Source organism: Colletotrichum lupini, chromosome 3 (genome assembly GCF_023278565.1).
Source record: "Colletotrichum lupini chromosome 3, complete sequence".
Taxonomy (NCBI): domain Eukaryota; kingdom Fungi; phylum Ascomycota; class Sordariomycetes; order Glomerellales; family Glomerellaceae; genus Colletotrichum; species Colletotrichum lupini.
The window spans coordinates 1,674,824-1,691,888 of record NC_064676.1 but is presented as its reverse complement, the minus strand read 5'-3'; the positions used below and the strand labels follow the sequence as shown (position 1 = coordinate 1,691,888).

Sequence of the window (17,065 nt, the reverse complement as noted above, 5' to 3'; positions counted from 1 at the left end):
TTTTTGTTTCGGGAGGCAAAGGAGGCTATAGATAACGCAGTTTTCGGTCTTTCGCAGTCATACCGCGTCAACTAGTCACACCAGACGCACTTTCGAGAAATGACACAAGGATTCATAGTACATATGTTTACTTTTGATTGTCCGTGATATATTTGCCTACAATTGCTCAATGTTTGAGATCAAATGATCAAGCTGGTCGGGGTTCGTCTCAAGGACTTCGGTGAGAAGACGAGCGGTGCCCCTTAACCTCCGGACCTTTACATCCTGTTCCATCTCGCGCGACCTCTGCGAGGCAACATCAATGACCTTGCGGGGTATGCGAGCCAAACGAGCCACGTTTAGTCCATACGATCTGTGCGCAACACCCTCTCCAACTTCATACAGGAACGTTAGTTCTTCGTCAGCACCCGCCTCATCATCATCCGTATCGACGTCGCCTTCCTCCGCCCCAGCCCCGGCTCTGCGGGTGGCGGTGAAGCGCATGTGGACGTTCTTGACGAGGCCTTCGCCTATGCCCTCGGCTAGGCGGGCGAGATTCTGGTAGTGCGTGATGAAGAGGGTGAGACACCTGTTCTCGCGGACTACGTGATCGAGGACGGCGTGGGCGATGGCGGCGCCGTCGTGGGTGGAGGTGCCTCTGCCCAACTCGTCGAGGATGACGAGGGAGCGCGGGGTGGCGGCGCGGAGGATGCGCGCCGTCTCCGAGACCTCGACCATGAAGGTCGATTCGCCGGCGGCGAGGTTGTCGCGGGCGCCCATGCGGACGTGGATTGCGTCGGTGAGGGTTAGTGATAGAGCGTCTGCGGGGACGAAGGAGCCTATCTGGGCTAGGAGGACGAGGAGGGCGACGGCGCGGACGAAGGAGGATTTGCCGCCCATGTTGGGGCCCGTGATAAGGTGGGCCAGCGGGGAGGGGGAGGCGAGGGTTGTGGTGAAGGGGATGTAGGGATCTGAGAGGGTGTGTTCTGCGATGGGGTGGCGGCCTTGGGCGATGGAGATTGTGGGTTTGTTCGTGGTGGAGGGGAGGAAGGCTGGTCTGCTGTAGCCCGGGAGGGCGGCGACGCGGGAGAGGGAGAGGAGGCAGTCGAGGGTTGCGAGGGAGGAGACGGCATCGCGGAGAGGTTGGTAGGCGTCTGCTATCGTGCGGAGGAGAGCGGAGAAGGCGGCGTCGCAGGCGGCGGCGAGGGCTTCACGGTGCTGGTCCCTCTCGGCGATGAGGCGGACGACGGCGGGGGTGTGGAAGCGGGAGAGCTTCTTTGTGCCCGAGATTTTGTTCCACGAGGCCGGGACGGATTTGAGGTCCGTATTGGGCACCTCGATGAGGAACTCGATGCCCGAGACGGTGACGTAGTCGACGGGTTTCTTGCGTTTGAGGGAGGCGGCGGCGTCGCCGCGGTGCTCGTCGAGGGATTGTTCGACCGAGACGATGCCCATTTTGTGGTCTTCAATGTCTTCCGTCTGTTCTGATTCGCGGAAGAAGTTGTACTTGTCGTCTTTGCGGGCGGCCTCGGGGTTGATTTTGTCGAGGTGGGAGACGACGAGGTCGAGGATCTGGGGGAGGGACAGGACAGCGGATGCGACGAGGGGGGAGGTGAAGCCTGTTGCCTCGGCGGATTTGACGGTTGGGTATTGCATGGCGATGCGTTGGAGGGTCTGGAGGACGGATAGGAGTTCAGGGCGGGTGCATTTGCCGTAGTAGATACGGATGAGGCTGCGCTCGAGGTCCGTCTTTGTGCCGGCGAGGAGCGTTTGCAGACGGTCGACTTTTGCGGAGGACTGTTCGTCAACGAGTTCCTGGACGGCGGCCACGCGTTCCTCGAGGCGGACGACGTCGAGCAGAGGCCGACCGACCCATTTGCGGAGGAGGCGCTGGCCGAAGCGGGTAGTGGTCTTGTCCAGAGCCCAGAAGAGGGAACCGCGCTCCGAGTGGTCGGTAGCGTTGCGGTAGACCTCGAGAGCCTCGAGTGTCGTTCCGTTCAGGAGCATATGCTGGCGCGCGGAGAAGCTGGTGAAGTTTTTGGTGAGGTCAAACACGTGCTCGAGGCCGTATTCCTTGAGGTGGCTGATCATGGCGGAGAGGCAGATGGTGACGGGCTCGGGGAGGTGAAGGATGCGCTCCAGGAGAGCCGAGGCATCGGCATCGGGGGTCTGCTGCAGCTTGTCGGCGTAGAACTGTGTGACGTGAGAGTAGGCCTCGGCGGCCATGGTCTTTGTTCGAGGGACACGCTCGACGCGGCTGCGATCACCAAATACGTTTGTGCTGCTCCCCGAGAGGTGCTGGATCAGCTTGTCTGACCCCTTTGTAAGGTCGCCGACGATGACGAATTCGCACGGCGAGATATGCAGCAGTCGGGTCTCAATTTCACTGCGCATAAAGCCGTCCTCGAATGTGTCGTAGATGATGTCGCCCGTGGTTGGCTGTACGGCTACTATACCGACATCGACCTTCTCGTCGGTGCCCTGCCCCTTGGTGGGAGTCTCGGTGATGCAGAGCAGATAACCACCCGAAGGAGCGCCACCATCACCACCCGTTTCAAGTTCGCCATTCTCGTCAATGTATGTGCCCTTTGTGTAGACGTTGGTCAACTTCCGAACGAATGGAGCGTTGCGGTTGTCGCCGGCCTTCTTCAATGCGGCTGTCTCAATCTGGCGTACCACGCCGACCTTGTGACCAGCAGCAACGAGACGCTTGGCGTGAACCGGCAGACGATGTACCGGGATGCTCGCAGAGGCGAACTTTTCCAGATGTGCTTCAGAGGGGTGCTCGTCGTAGCGGAATTTGCCAGGTATGCACACAATGCTGAGCTCTTTGGCGGCAATGCGGGCATCTTCACCAAAGAACCGGAACTTATAGCCCACCTCTACGATGAGGACTGTATCCAGGTGTTTCCGCTTGATGTCGAGGAACTGGATCTCCATGGGGGTGAGCTTCTTGTTTGCTCTTGCACCGCCCTTCTTTGCCTTGGGCGGCGGCGGAGCTTCGTCCTCGTCTTCTTCTCCTTCGCCTTCCTCCTCATCAGCGGCTTCGTTGTCATCTTGCCTCCGGCGCCGCCATAGCATGCTGTCCGGATGGCCCAGCTTCTTGACGAACTTCTTGTGTAACTCCTCCTTGCGCTGCTTCGTGGAAGGGTCTTGATCCTCTTCATCCTCCTCCTCGTTCACGTCTGAAGCCTGGCTGTAGGCGAACCGTCCCGTCCTAGAGGAAGCTGCAGATGCCTTGGACTTGGGCTCAGACTCGGCGGGTGGCTTGGCTCCTGGAGTGAAGAAGGAGCTCTTGCCCTGATCCGCAGCATTGGTCTTGTCCCCCTTTTCACCCTTTGCTCTCTTGATGGTCTTGTCGGGTCCATTATTGCCCCTATCCGTGTCCTCCTCCAAGGGGCGCTTGCGCGAGGAATCCGGCGACTCGGGCGGGCTCGTTCGTGCTTCGGACTGCGACTTTTGGAAGGCGGCGGCTAGGCCATTGACCGTTTTTGGCTGGAAGAAGTTTGTGAGCGACTGCTGCTTCTTTTCGGGCGGTTTCGACTTGGGCGCCATATTGGACCACAGGTGCTCGCGGGAGCTGGCGGCCTGTTTTGGGGTGTTGGGAGACGATGCGAAATGGTAGACGGGAGGCTCGAACGTCGTTGGTGATGTCAATTGGAGGCGACCACCCCCAGATTTCCTTCCATTTAGTCCGTCGCGTCTGGCGGGCGAGAGCGCGTTGAGAGGTTGCAGGGGTGGCTCCACTTGAGTTTGGAGCTTACAGGGGTCAAAGCCACTACATTTCCAGGGATGGCGCCCCTATCACCATTTAAACTTTCTTTTTCTCAACGACGCGTTTTCGCTTCAACAGCTTTTATTGGCACGGATTGTGATCAGTTTACTTACGGTAATATGGAAACTTCCTCGATAAGAGACTATGATAATGTATAAAAAGGTTCTAATTTGCGGAGGGAAGTGTGATGACCTGAGTCATGTTGGTGCCCGTGTAAGTCAACTATGCCGAGTCCTTGTGTAATAACCACTCCAGACCAGCCTTTTGATCTCTTTGGTGTTTCTTGCTGAAGTCTGCTTGAGGAAACAGTGCCCAAAATCCATGAGGTAGACCAGGATAGACATCCAGCTTGGTTGGTATTCCCGCATCCTTCCAAACCTGCTCCATGATAAACGTGCAGTCTCGCACGGGATCCAGCCCACAAGCCTGGAAGTACGTTCTAGGGATGCCAGTCAGGTCCGGCGAGATGACAGGGTACGCCACCGGGCTTCTCGGGTCCGGCTTGTACATTTCTAGCACGATGTTACTCTGAGCCTCTAGAGTGCTGCTGTCGTCTTGTGATGATCCTTACCTCTGATAAACTCGATCGAGTCTGCGGTCACGACTGGGGCACTAGCATTCTGCTTCAGACTCAAGAAACGATCTCGGTACGTTTCGGGAACGGTGTCTTCGGTGACGGCTCCGGAGATGGACGAGAATATGCCCGTCAGCTCTGGCGTCTGTTTCTCGTCGATCCAAAGGCGGGTTACACCCAACGCCAAGTCAGCGCCTGCGCTCTCGCCGCCGACGAGAATGCCTTTCGATAAATTAATTCCAAGGTTTTTCGCGTTATCGACGGTCTACCCCGTGTCAGCCTCATCCCTACATGGTAACAATCAGGCCTTCTAGATGGGTAGATCTACCCATTTCACAGCGTCGAAGCAATCCTGCACGGGGATAGGAAAGGGGTGCTCTGGAGCCAAACGATAGTCCACGTTCACTGCAATGCCACCGAGTGTTGTAAAGAGCTGGCAGAGGGGACCCACGCCCTCCAGATCGCCAATGACGAACCCGCCACCGTGGAACGCTACAAGAACAGGACAGCCATCATTGGCGACGGCTCTGGGTTTGTGGATGCGAACAGCAATCGCTGTCCTATCTCTCACGGTGATGTGGACGTCTTCTTCGACGTAGGGCAGGGTAGATGGGTCGGGTTTGGCCGCGAGTTTGGCCTCGAGGACCTTGGCCATGATGCCTCGGATCTGTTTGAGGTCCGTATTCTTGTTCCATGCGCCGACCTTGATTGGGCTGGCCCGTTGAAGCTGCGAGAACGATCAACATTGTGATGTGATGAGCTCATGTTGTGGATCACCTCTGTGAACTCAGCGTTGGGCTCAGCGAGAGCCAGTATTTCCTCAATGGACAGCATGATTGCGACTTCTAGTTGACTATGCCCGGTGACTCTTCGACAGCGCGCGGGTATGGCGAAGTTCTTTGAGGAGACAAGCACGTTTAGGTTTATCCAGTTCAAAGTTGAGAAATCTCAGTCAAGTCCAACAATTCACCAGCCTGCCGTACAAATGTCCCATTAGGTGGAAGTCAGAACGGGGTAAATTCATGCCGACAACTTGCAGATCATTCAGCTTCAGCTGCCTTCCTAGCCTGTCAACGTAGTAGCAAACGACACGAACAAACTCCCACCCCCCATACTAAGGTAGGTGCAGTCACTAGCGGTGGGTAGCGTCACAAGAGCTCCCTTGGTCTGGTGACGATCCGGTGTCCGATGGATCCACTTTCCGGAAGGGGGTCGGAGCCCCGCAACGCGGAACGGTCCCCGTCACGGTGCTACGTCGACGGAATTCGCTGACGTCTTGGTTTCTTTGGAAATCACAGCATACATCGTCTCAAGTTTAGGAACATGAATAGGCTGTGCAGCCTAACACGGAACTGTATGAAACCTTGAGACGCATTTAATCGAGATGAGAAAACTCGAGAATTGGAACGATGCGCGAGATGGCCACCAACACACGTGACTCTTCGAAGGCGTGATTGGGCCACGGCGCCGAAGTCTCCCGAAAATTAGAGTGACTGACAAATGCGACAGCTGTGGTGAGGTCAGTCAGCGGAAAAAAGTGGTTCGACGAAGACCACCTCAATAGCCATCCTTTCCGCCCACCCAAATCTTTGTCGCAAACCACCCGCCGAACAGCCCGACACTCATTTCGCTCTCAAAATGGCATCCCAAGCTGCTGCTCTTCGTAAGGAATACAGTCCATCATTTCATGCCGCGCAATGGCTAACAACGTTCGCCCACAGCCTCAATCGCCACCCCGGCCGCTGCGCCGGCTGCCAGCCAGGAAGCTTCCAAGCCCAAGGTGCGCAAAGAACCCTTTCTCCGAACATAGCCCTTCGACGATTTGAGCACGACGAACGTTGAATACTGACGAGTCATCGCGATTGTAGCCCTGCTGCGTGTGCAAGGACGAGAAGGCCAAGCGTGACGAGTGCATGCTCTTCTCCAACGCCGCCGATCCGTCCAAGGATTGCCTTTCCACGATCGACCAGTACCGAGCTTGCATGAAGGGATTTGGCTTCACTGTATAAGCATCCGATAAGAGAGAAAGGATAATAGGGCGAATCCATGCGACGATAGTTCTTGTGTACAGTAACGAACCGAGCATACTTCATATGGCGTTGGGGCAATAGAGAAATCATTTCGACTCTTCTAAGCCTTGTTTACCTGCGACCCTGGTCCCTGGAGCATCTGCGTAGAAACGTAGACCGGCCTGGGTTTAAGAGCTACACACTTCGGTTGCTCAATCCTAATGTGTTCGCATCATTGCATTATAGCAGAGGAGAAGTAGGGAGACACTGCATAGAGAAAGGGATAACTTACTTGCCAACAGGATCGATGCCAGATTGTTCTCGCTGTTGCGCAAGAAGGGGACCCTTGACCGCTGTGCTGGTCTTGCACGTAGGATGCCGGCGAAGTCGCGCAGACTCGGCAGGGCCAAGTCAACTAGAGGGGAGGGGAAGCCGACATTTAGTTGAATTTGGTACCGTGACCAGATGGCAGTACGGCAGTGGCTGTGGGTTTTGGGCGTGTGAGAATTGCGCCGTCAATGTGCTCGCCCTCAAGGTTCGGAAAGGGGTGGGAGGCTTGGAGGGCAAGGTAGCGAGGGCCGTGGATGGATATGGATGGCGCTGCACCCGGTAGGCCAGCGCTTTCTTCCGTGAGCCATCAAGTTTCCATGAAAGTGAAGGCTCGAACCCATATAGGGGGGTCCAGGACCATTCCTGTCACCAACGGAGGCAGGCGCCTCACAGGCTTGTGAGGTCAGGTCAAAGTCCCGTTTGGCGGGATGGTCAGGGGCGAGTCGTCTCGGCGGTAGGCTCGTCCTCGCTAGGGTCAAGGTTCGATTCCCAGCATGTGCACCAGAGATGTAGCCCCCAGTTCAGCACCGGGGGGGTGAACTCTTTTGTCATTTTGCAGCCTTTTTTACGCATACGATCTAAGTATTTAAAATAGTCTTTTATACTGAAGCAAGCTTCCGAAAAGTGCGAATAAGCAATCAATTTAAGCGTGCGTATCGAGAACCATCATCGGCGGGTTGAAAATGGTGATATTGAGACTACTCGCCTCGGTCGGCTCGGTGAGTGTCGGTGGGTCGGATCTACCTCGGATGCAGATTGCAGATTGCAGGGATGGGCCACATTCCACAACAGGGACCCCACCAGATTTTTTTCTCTGCGATAATGGCTTTGGCCTGCATCTCTTATCGCATCTCGAAAATTCCCATTTTCCATCACCACCGGTCGGCACCCGTCACAACGCAAAGATGGGTCTGGCACAGGCGAAGACGTGAGGCTCACCGTTTCCGTGCGACTTGTCCTCGCCTGCTTGAATAACTAACTGAAAATCCCATTTTTAGTCGCCGGAAGATCGGCAAGGATCCCAACAACACGAAATGGACCAAGGACCTCGACTCCTTTGGCCAGAAGATCCTGCGATCACAGGGTTGGGAACCCGGCCAGTACCTCGGTGCAAAGGACGCAGCGCACGCGGTGCACCATACGGCGGCCAATGCCTCCTTCATTCGCGTCGCCCTTAAGGATGACATGCTCGGTCTCGGTTTCAAGCAGGCAAGGGATGACAGGGTCACCGGCATGGACGTCTTCTCCGACCTCCTTGGACGCCTGAACGGCAAGTCTACCGAGGTCATTGCCAAGGAGCAGGAGGCCCGCACGGCGCTGAAGAGCACCCTGTACTGCGATAACAAGTTTGGACCGATGCGCTTCGTTAGCGGTGGATTCCTCGTCGGCGACAAGATCAAGGAGGAACCCACGGCCGAGGCGAAGGAGAAGAACGATAGCGACAGTGACGACGTCAAGATGGAGGATATCCCCGAATCGAGCAAAAAGTCGAAGAAGCGCAAGGCCGAGGAGTCGAGCGAAGACGAATCCTCGTCCTCTGAGGACGAGAAGGCGAAGAAGAAGCGGAGGAAGGAAGAAAAGAAGGAGAAGAAGCGCAGCAAATCAAAGTCCGCGGCCAAGGAGGATGCTTCGGAAGATACCCAGGACGAGAAGGCGGAGAAGAAGGCGAAGAAGGACAGGAAGAGGAGCAAAAAGGCCAAGAAGGAGGCCGCCGATAACAGCGACGAAGACGAATCGTCAGACGACAAGTCGACAAAGAAGAAGCGCAGGGGCGAGACGGATGCCGAGAAGGCTGCGAGGAAAGAGGAGAAGAAGCGTCGCAAGGAGGAGAAGCGCGCAAAGAAGGCGGCGGCAGCGTCAGCATCAGCGTCAACAACACCGACGGCCAGTGGTACGTCGACGCCGGTGCTCAGAGGCCACCACGCCGTGAGGTCACGGTGGATCGCGCAGAAGAGGATGGCGACTATGGATGACAAGGCATTGAACGCGGTACGTTTTGGTGTTGCTCGAACACTTCTTGTGCGAATGTTTACTGACGTGTGCTATAGATTTTCATGGTCAAATCGCAATCTTGATAGACTAGCAAGTATTAGACAGTTAATGACACTTCTCGGGCGCTTTTCTTCCCTTCGAATTTACCATTTCCTTATGCGATCTCAGCATTGGGGCTACTAAGCTACTTGGTCAAGCTGCGCCGCTCCTGTCGCTTCCGATAGCATTGGCTGTTTTTCGATCTATTCGCCTACACAGCAACATGTCACGGTTATTTTGTGTTGCACAAAAGACGTCGCATAATTCATTCGAACCAATACAGCTGAATGGCTTATACTTGGCTTCTGGGCAAATCGAAGCCAATGGGTCCAACCAAGAACCAAGGCCCGCTTCATCGTCGCCCGGCTTATGAAGGATTCGGAGGCCGCCGAGCCAAGTTACCGGCACGTAGTTGCCGCTTCGCATTCCAATCTCACATAAGTACTTTGACCCATATGCTCCTGGTGCTCCACCGTCAGCTTCTTCATTACATATTTATTGTTCAAATAAAAGCATCCATTCAAAGGCTTTAGCCAGCGAAGATCTTAAAAAGATTTCTTTACTTACAACGAAGTGGGGAGCTCGATTAGAAACATGACTTCAACCTCAACGCCAATTCCACACCCAGAGCCTGTAGCAAGCAGCGATGGATCTAAATCGAGTACCGCAGCGCCCCCGCCAACGAAGCCAGACACTCCCAATACTGCCCCGAGACAATACGTCGATGACCTCATGCCGTCCGAAAACTATTTCGCAACCTGGTACTTTCTCAACCTGGCAGCACTAGCGACAATCGGCAGCCTCTCTGTGAGGCCATCGCCCTCCGGCGACGAAGACGCCAAGCTCCTCCTCGCCATCCCCGCCACGGTCTTCTTCTTCATCACAGGGGCCGGCGTGTTCATCATGACGTACGGCGTCTGGCCCCGTACGGGCCATCAGCGAATCCTGAGCAGTATACTGGGCTTCACTGCCACGCTCATTTACGGGATCACGGTCCCGAGCTGGACCGTTGGCGTCGGGCAGACTCTGGGGCGGGAGTTCTGCCTGCTGAGCGGATTTCACGTTGGGTTTTGGATTGAGGGGGTGACGGGGCTCATGGGGCTGGTTCTCGAGGCCCTCAAGAACTCGAAGGAGGAGCCTCTGCCGAGGAAGATTCGTACTGTTGGCGGCAAGGATGCGGCCAAGGCTCAGCCTTCCTCTTCGTCCGGCGCGGCTCAGAACCTTTGAGATCTCAAGGTTGGACGCACCGTTCAGGCGTTTTCAGGCCTACGCAAGGTCGGGATGCGGCTGGATTAAGTTTGTGAGAGAGACCATCGCGGTTACCCGTACACATAATGCGGGTTTCCCCACGGTTGTAGAGCGAGCCGAAACGAGATGGCCTATATCATCTTCCTCCACAAACGTTCCGGCGAGCACTATATATCCGAGCAGGTCCTGCTGTTCATGTACCAAAGTCCACCAAACTCATAGCACTTCACTACCAATCTTTGAATGCTAAACTCAGGACTCGCGCTACGCATCGGTCCTTTGGGCGTAATACTGCCTCAAGAGCGATACACCGCGACTCTAAGTCCCTCTTCAAACATGGGAGATAACAAATCCCCCTACCCATCTCCCTTGACAATGAAGAAACCACCCAAACCCTCCACCGAGGAAGTCGAGTCAAAGAAGGAAATAGCCGAACGGTTGTTATGCGCGCTCGCTGTCAACTTCTCGAGCTGGGTCGTCCTGGCGGTCCTTGGCAGCGAACACTGCACGGTTGAGTCGGAGGAACTCTTTGTCATCTACGGCGTCGCCGCGATGATCGCATTCCCGGCCTCGTGCATCGCCATCCTGGAACATTGGCCGAAGGGTCCGAGAAGCACATCCGGCATCATGACAGCCGGCATATTGGGCTACAGTATCGCGATGGCCCACTCGTTCGTCACCGGGCCCTGGCCGACCATCTTTACCAGGCACTCCTACCACTTTTCTGGAGTTTACATCGGTTTCCTAATCGAGGCGGCCACGGGATGGTGCGACGGCTTAGCATCGATCATGGCAGAGAAGTTTCGCAAATGAGTCGAAGTCTACGGAATGAGAGAAGACTGCCCGAAGAAATTTCGACTGTTGAGCGCAGCGTCGCTTTCTTCCTGGACAACCGCTGGGAATATGGCACACGTTTTCGACTGCGAGGACACTCTGGAACAATACCGGGCTCTAATGGGGGTTGGCAACGAGGCAAATGGAATAAATCTCGGAAACTTGAGAGACTTGCACGTCACGAGCAGGTTTCGGACAATAAAATTGACCGACTACTATCATCTGCACTACTCTGTGTGGCTGTCTATCTCGGCGTACCCTTGATGAACACATCAATACACCCTCTATCTAAATATTATTTCCAAGGGCTTGGAGGCAGTAAATGTATATGGCTATGTTGTTGCCTAGGTATCTGCTCGCCCGGCTAACCTGATTTGATCCTAGCACCGCGTTCTTCATGTGGTTGACAAGAAGCTCTAAGGCAATCCTCTTGAACTACATCACGGCTTTGGTTTTCCCAAGGTCGGACGAAACGTGGTCTCTCTAGTCTTAGTCCATAATCAAAAAAAGGGTTGCGAAAATGATGGGATTTCGTGGCTAATCTCTACCGACGAATGTGAACCGTGTGATGCCAGCCTAGTGATTCACCTTTGACACCCGTATCTCTCACCGCCCAGCCTCACGCACATCGCCCACCACCCACCACCTCACCCACTATAATTATGAAAAGGGAGACATTCCATCACCAAGGCCTGTGACGTAGCGGGGAATGTCACTTAGATGGGAATAGCCCCGCACTCATAGGTCCCGGGTTCGAGTCCCGTATTGTTCTTGTAAAAATCCTTGCATCGTTACACCTGAGGCTGGTAAGAGTCTCCTCGGATCTTTCGTAGGTTCCCTGTTATAGGGAGCTGAGCTTTTTGCATTTTTTGTATGAGTTAGAAGTCCGATGGGATAGCCGTCCCTCGCCCTCAAGGTTGATGTGGATGATTAATGGCCCAGATAAGTACTTGGTGGTGTAGGGCTGGAGTCTATACGGGTGCTCAACTTTTTCGTGACCTATTGTGTATATTTCAAGAACATGGCTGCGAAGAAGACCGAGCTAACGTACCATCTCGAATTACTCTCAAGTCTACCGAGTCCATGGAAAAGTTAAGTTGAACCCTTGCTTTGCCTTTGGCCGCGCCCCTTTTTGTTATCTTGATGAAATCCGAGACTCTTGGATTAGCTTGGATCATGTAGACTTTATCTCTGAACACATCTTCCAAGCTGGATTCTCGAGCGTACCTCGGATCATATCTTATTAATGTCATGTTCAGGATCTGGCAGATTACGTACTAAGAACAAAATTAGAGGTTGAATGAAGCTTCTAACGTCCCGCAAGAAGTGTCATCACGCAGTCGTCAAGAGTCATCCATTGCCAAGCCGCAAACCGAATAGTCCCAGTTCTTTCCCAGGAGCCAAATGTCCCAAAGGCACCTGCATGGCATGAAATATCTCCGCTGGACTCTGATTGAGCGCAGGATCGTGGTACGACTGAAGTCTAAACACAGTGCATAGAGTATCATGGTCCGATGATGAAGGTATCTCCGACCAAGAGAAAAGTTGCGAAAACTCAAAGACATGAGGTATCTCCGGAAGAACGGTTATGTAGTATATCAAACAGGCTCGTTTCCTGTCTTATTGATCGTTCTCTGTTCATTCCATATCCCATACATCATCTTGATAATTCTGATAACTTCAAGTTACACTCACCACTTTCTCAAGTCACTTTACACCTCAGTATTCAATCACATATACCATCAGTAACAAAGATGGCGGCTACCCGTACATACTTTGCGAGATACCCTCACGTCTGGCACGATCGCTCCACTCGTCCGAGACTCACTACCATGAGTCTCGAGACGATCGAGGAGTCTCTTGGAGAAGTCAGCGAGACCCCTACCCCTGACGAGGTCAAGATGCTCCAATCAGCCTCCAGGGCCGAGGCCATCACCAAGGCCCTATTCGAGCAAGTATACGCTCCCAACAAGCCTGGAGAGAAGGGAATGGAGGGGGAGAAGTCTCAATCTCCTCCTTCAACCGAGCTCGCGACTCCAGGATCCAAGGCCCCTTCCACTTGGAACCCCACCACACCCGGCTGCATAGACTGCACCATCTCCCCCTCCCCCAGCCACAACCACAGCAACAACATCGGCTGGACCTCCTTCGAAGATATCGCCCTAGAAGCCCGCACCCTCGCAGACTACGGCATCCGCAGCCCTCGCGTCAGATCCCGGCTCTCCCGCTTCCAGTACGCCGACTACGAACAAGAACCCCTCACCCGCAACGAGCCCTGGATCAAGAGGTTCTCGTACCTCGAATACGGGATCGAGGCTGCGAGGGGGATCCAGAGACGTGATGATGTGGTTGTTGTCGACCCCTTCCACGTCAACGAACTCCCCGTCGAGGCGGAGATTGAGGAGTTGGTTCTCCCGCCGCCTGTGCTGCCACTGCCACAGCCACAGGCACCGGTGGTCGCCCCGCACCTTGAGGAGTTACGGCCGCGGTCTTTGGACCTCAGCGCAGCGAAGGTGAATGAGAGTGAGAGTGGGAGTGAGATTACTTCGGAGGAGCATCTCTGCCTCTTCTGTTCCTCCGTCGTTTGGTCTGAGAGTGAGGAGGACTCGGAGCACAGCCTGGCTGATCAGGAGATCCGGCGAGAGCTGGATGCGGTGAATTGGGATTTCGAGAAGTGGGCTCTCGGCGATGGTAATTCCGACACGGACGGCGAGAAGTCTCCCGCCTCTCCTGCCACTCCTGCCGAGCGGTGCGGGGGCGTAGTCGCCGTAGTAGAGATGGAGGGAAGGGAAGAGGAGGAGGAGGAGGAGGAATCAGCCTTCAGTGTGGTTCTGCTGGCGAATCTCGTTGGATTTTCCATTTCCTTCCTGATCGTGTCCATCGTATTCGGACTCCGGTCGGAATCGCAGTGAGCGTAAAGCTTGAGCAAGGGAAGATGGGTGGAAGGGTAGTATGCGGATAATGACATGACGATGATAAGAATGATGATGAGGCATAAGCAACGGCGGGAACTCGTGTTGAACCTTCTCGCGTGGGATCACACAGCATGTAGTCTGCCTCCAGAGGCAGATCGAAAATTAATGGAAATACTGTGGTCACCAAGGTGCATTTTGAAGAATGTGACTTATTATCCGTTTTATATGCAGCCTGAATGATGAGACTGATACTACAAGCCCAGATGCCGCTGTATCGCGCCTAACCGAGAACCTTGAAGTCAAGATCTAAAGAGGGTATAGATAATGCATGCAAGCCCCTAAACTCCACACCCAAGAGAACGCCAACCCAAAAAAAAAAAAAAAAAGTGCATCAATAATGCTGTGCCTTGCTGTACTTCCACAATAGACTCGCGCCCTCAAGCTTGGGCATGACTTTTGGCCGCTGGCATCCCGGCGAGCCCTTTCCGACAAGGTGGATAGATCTTTGGAACCTCCGCCTGAAGCGCCGCCAGTCGTCATTCGTGGGCCACGACTCAAACAGGTCGCCTTCGTTTTCCAAGTCGTCCTTGTCGAAACAGTCGTCCTTGTCGTCGTCGACGTCCAGCGGGTAATAGAGAAATTGATTAGAGTGCGGGTGTCGCGGCTGTGTATAGTTGAGCTGTGACTCAATATCGAACTTGAAGCGGTATCCTTGGTGCACCAATTGTGGTCGTTGTGGATCTGGGTAGTTCATATGAGATGTGGCATACGGAGGTCGAATGTCAAAGTCGAACTGGAACTCCTGGTGGACGACAAATACAAGCTTCCTTAATCTGGGGAACTTTGCCAGACGGGCAAGCAGCGTCGTTATATTGGACTTGGAGACTTTCCAACTGAGCACCGGGTGGCAGATGCCAGTGTAGAGTCCGTATGACGTTCCAAACGCAAGCCGACTGAGGTTGTCTCGCACAAGAGGGATCTGGCTGAAGAACTGCAATGTCCGGAGTAACCGCTTGACCAGCAAGTACGGCTCGAGCAAAAGGATATCGCGCGATAGGTCGACGTATTTCGTCGTCGCCGAGAGAGCGAGAGGTCTGTAGCGTTGTAGTACAAACACCCTCGTCTCATGGCATACCGCGCCAAGCGCTGGTGGCGGTTCATCTCGAACATTGGCGAACATGAGCCCGGCTGCCGCAGGCGTTTTTTGGCTTGCATTCGGCGAGTCCATAACTTCGTACACGCGCGCTTCTGGGAGAGCGTACTCCCATATCATTAATCGGATCTCCACTGGTAACTTCATCATCGGAAACGCCTCTCCGGGGGTGGTTGTGGGACTCGAAAAGTCCTTCGAGATAGACGGAAATAATGTTGAAGGCATGTTGATCTATGTGTGACGCTGAGGCTGGGTTGCATCGCAGCAAAGAGATCTTCAGAAACACACAATGCGGGCGGTTTGTGAACCTGGCGGTCGATCTTCTTTAAGGCCGGATGATCTCTAGCTGGGGGGGGGGGGGGGGGGGGGCAACAACTTTAATGATCGACGTGACCCAACCACTCGGACAGCGACCGCGCAACGCAACGACTGGGCAGATACTTCGTAGGCACGCAGCAGCCAGCAGACACGCAATGGGACGAGACGAACGTCCCCGACGGGGAGGATGGCGTTGAAATATAGGACCGCGATACCCACTCGTTTAACGTTTCGACTAGCGGCCCGAGGGATCTCGCATAGATGAGGGTAGGAGTTTGTTTCGAGGATCGCGGCGGGGTGTAGTGTGGGTGAGGGGAGTTTATCTTGGAGACCTGGCACTAGCAGCTTTCGCAGGTTGATGAGGTTTGCTGATGGGACGACACCAATGAGACGGGGCTGCTCGGAAGCGGAGCGAGATGTGTGTTCGAATCTTGTCCCAAGGAAGAAGGAGAGACGACTCAAGGAGCTTCTTGACAGGGAAGAAAGTGAAACGTGAGGAAACGCAACCGGACTTGTTGCTTGCAAACGGCGGATGTAAGCTGGGTTTTGTGAGCCGTCCGGAGAGTCCCCATCACACTGGTGAAACTGGGGCTAGACCGGATCATCTGATGGCTGTCAGTTTTGACTAGACTAAGGTAAGGTATGGTCATCTACCGTCCCTGCGGTGTCGTTAGTGGGCAAAAGCAACGTGGGATGTCACGACCGGTACGCCGCAACAAATGAACTATTGGCCGCCATGACTGCCACATCAGGTAATCGTGCCGGCAGTTAATGACGCACCGGTGTCAGAGCGGGCGAATGCACGTCGATATTCGGGCCTCTTAAGGTCTTAAGCATGGCGAAAGCGATATGTGAAAATGGGTCCTCGGTGCCGATTTGGCGAGGCGGAGTTGCGAAAAAGCGCACCGATAGACTAAGGTAGCAAGAAACTCGGTCCGCCGCCGCCGGAAGCCCGCGGTGAACATGGCGCGAATTCTAAATTTGGCGGGCAACGAGAGAACGCTTGCCCCTCGTAATCCGATGACGAGTCGTGATGCCATAAGCTGGCGGTAAATAGCTAGCAACTCGAGCTTGCATGGGCGCGCGCGCGCAAGAGAGAGAAAGAGAGGGCGGTCCAGATTAGACAGATTGGAACCATCGGTCTGCCGTCATTCGAACCATGCTACGGCGTAGCACGGCGCTGGACTGCCACGGCGCTGCAAGGTGACCGCAGGGTTCCAACGAGATGGCAGACGGTTAGCCATGCCAAGACGTTGGCCGGGGCCAGTTCGGGGAAGTGGTGGCATCGGAAGAGGGGCGGACGTGGTAAGGAGCTTGCCGAGAGCGACAGACGACGAAGGAAGGGAGGGGCTCCGAAGGGCTCGGTCGATTAGGTGGGTACGGGGTTCAAAGGTCGTTTGCTTGAGGCTTTGGGATCGGGCGAACGATACGAAAGCGGACAAGGTAGGTTGGTTAAGCATATTGCGTTGCCTCCTGGCACCTCCTCAGGTTGGGTCTCCGCCGCCTCATCACGGGCCCAGGCTCAATCAATCTGAAGGGGACTTGATAGGGCACTTGACGACGTTGCGTGACCGTTTGGTTGAAGTATCCGGCTCATCATCTGTCGTATCCAGGTATCCTAGGACCTAGCCCCCTGCGCAGACGACCCCCCTTGGCCTCCTCTCGCCCTTCGGCACAACTTGGCTTTGCCTAGTACAATTAGAACCGTGCATGGTAGCAGCTTTCTTTCAGCCCTGGTCGACATGGCTTATTGGGGGTGGGCATATTGTGTTGCGCAAGCCGGAATCCCCCCATTGTTTAGTTCGATGAAGCGGGCGAGTAGAATAGGATAGGTAGAAAGCTCGGCGCACACGACGGCTTGAGTAAGACGATGGAAGAGGGTGTCTTCATTTGTTGCTG

General features: G+C 54.7%; 9 protein-coding genes across 9 annotated transcripts; 5 read left to right on the top strand and 4 right to left on the bottom strand.

Moving 5' to 3' along the window:
- Window positions 1-156: 156 nt before the first annotated feature.
- Window positions 157-5,162, bottom strand: CLUP02_05233 (MutS domain V; the record flags this gene model as incomplete). The annotated part of the gene is made up of 6 exons (XM_049284241.1): window positions 157-3,725; window positions 3,868-3,896; window positions 3,978-4,266; window positions 4,326-4,593; window positions 4,657-5,055; window positions 5,106-5,162. The coding sequence occupies 6 exons, from the start codon at window positions 5,160-5,162 to the stop codon at window positions 157-159; spliced, it is 4,611 nt and encodes a 1,536-aa protein (XP_049141384.1).
- A 575-nt stretch (window positions 5,163-5,737) lies between these two features.
- CLUP02_05232 (COX17 protein) lies at window positions 5,738-6,337 on the top strand (the record flags this gene model as incomplete). The annotated part of the gene is made up of 5 exons (XM_049284240.1): window positions 5,738-5,778; window positions 5,838-5,851; window positions 5,893-5,991; window positions 6,050-6,108; window positions 6,197-6,337. 5 exons carry the CDS (start codon window positions 5,738-5,740, stop codon window positions 6,335-6,337), a joined length of 354 nt encoding a protein of 117 aa, XP_049141383.1.
- A 1,013-nt stretch (window positions 6,338-7,350) lies between these two features.
- On the top strand, window positions 7,351-8,742 carry CLUP02_05231 (G-patch domain-containing protein; the record flags this gene model as incomplete). The annotated part of the gene is made up of 4 exons (XM_049284239.1): window positions 7,351-7,396; window positions 7,460-7,595; window positions 7,666-8,656; window positions 8,716-8,742. 4 exons carry the CDS (start codon window positions 7,351-7,353, stop codon window positions 8,740-8,742), a joined length of 1,200 nt encoding a protein of 399 aa, XP_049141382.1.
- A 109-nt stretch (window positions 8,743-8,851) lies between these two features.
- Window positions 8,852-9,124, bottom strand: CLUP02_05230 (uncharacterized protein; the record flags this gene model as incomplete). Its single annotated transcript, XM_049284238.1, has 2 exons — window positions 8,852-8,901; window positions 8,974-9,124. 2 exons carry the CDS (start codon window positions 9,122-9,124, stop codon window positions 8,852-8,854), a joined length of 201 nt encoding a protein of 66 aa, XP_049141381.1.
- Window positions 9,125-9,292: 168 nt separating this feature from the next.
- On the top strand, window positions 9,293-9,925 carry CLUP02_05229 (uncharacterized protein; the record flags this gene model as incomplete). The annotated part of the gene is made up of 1 exon (XM_049284237.1): window positions 9,293-9,925. The coding sequence occupies one exon, from the start codon at window positions 9,293-9,295 to the stop codon at window positions 9,923-9,925; it is 633 nt and encodes a 210-aa protein (XP_049141380.1).
- Window positions 9,926-10,321: 396 nt separating this feature from the next.
- On the top strand, window positions 10,322-10,759 carry CLUP02_05228 (uncharacterized protein; the record flags this gene model as incomplete). The annotated part of the gene is made up of 1 exon (XM_049284236.1): window positions 10,322-10,759. The coding sequence occupies one exon, from the start codon at window positions 10,322-10,324 to the stop codon at window positions 10,757-10,759; it is 438 nt and encodes a 145-aa protein (XP_049141379.1).
- Window positions 10,760-12,612: 1,853 nt separating this feature from the next.
- On the top strand, window positions 12,613-13,692 carry CLUP02_05227 (uncharacterized protein; the record flags this gene model as incomplete). The annotated part of the gene is made up of 1 exon (XM_049284235.1): window positions 12,613-13,692. The coding sequence occupies one exon, from the start codon at window positions 12,613-12,615 to the stop codon at window positions 13,690-13,692; it is 1,080 nt and encodes a 359-aa protein (XP_049141378.1).
- A 394-nt stretch (window positions 13,693-14,086) lies between these two features.
- On the bottom strand, window positions 14,087-15,073 carry CLUP02_05226 (uncharacterized protein; the record flags this gene model as incomplete). The annotated part of the gene is made up of 1 exon (XM_049284234.1): window positions 14,087-15,073. The coding sequence occupies one exon, from the start codon at window positions 15,071-15,073 to the stop codon at window positions 14,087-14,089; it is 987 nt and encodes a 328-aa protein (XP_049141377.1).
- Window positions 15,074-16,314: 1,241 nt separating this feature from the next.
- CLUP02_05225 (uncharacterized protein) lies at window positions 16,315-16,626 on the bottom strand (the record flags this gene model as incomplete). Its single annotated transcript, XM_049284233.1, has 1 exon — window positions 16,315-16,626. The coding sequence occupies one exon, from the start codon at window positions 16,624-16,626 to the stop codon at window positions 16,315-16,317; it is 312 nt and encodes a 103-aa protein (XP_049141376.1).
- Window positions 16,627-17,065: the final 439 nt, after the last annotated feature.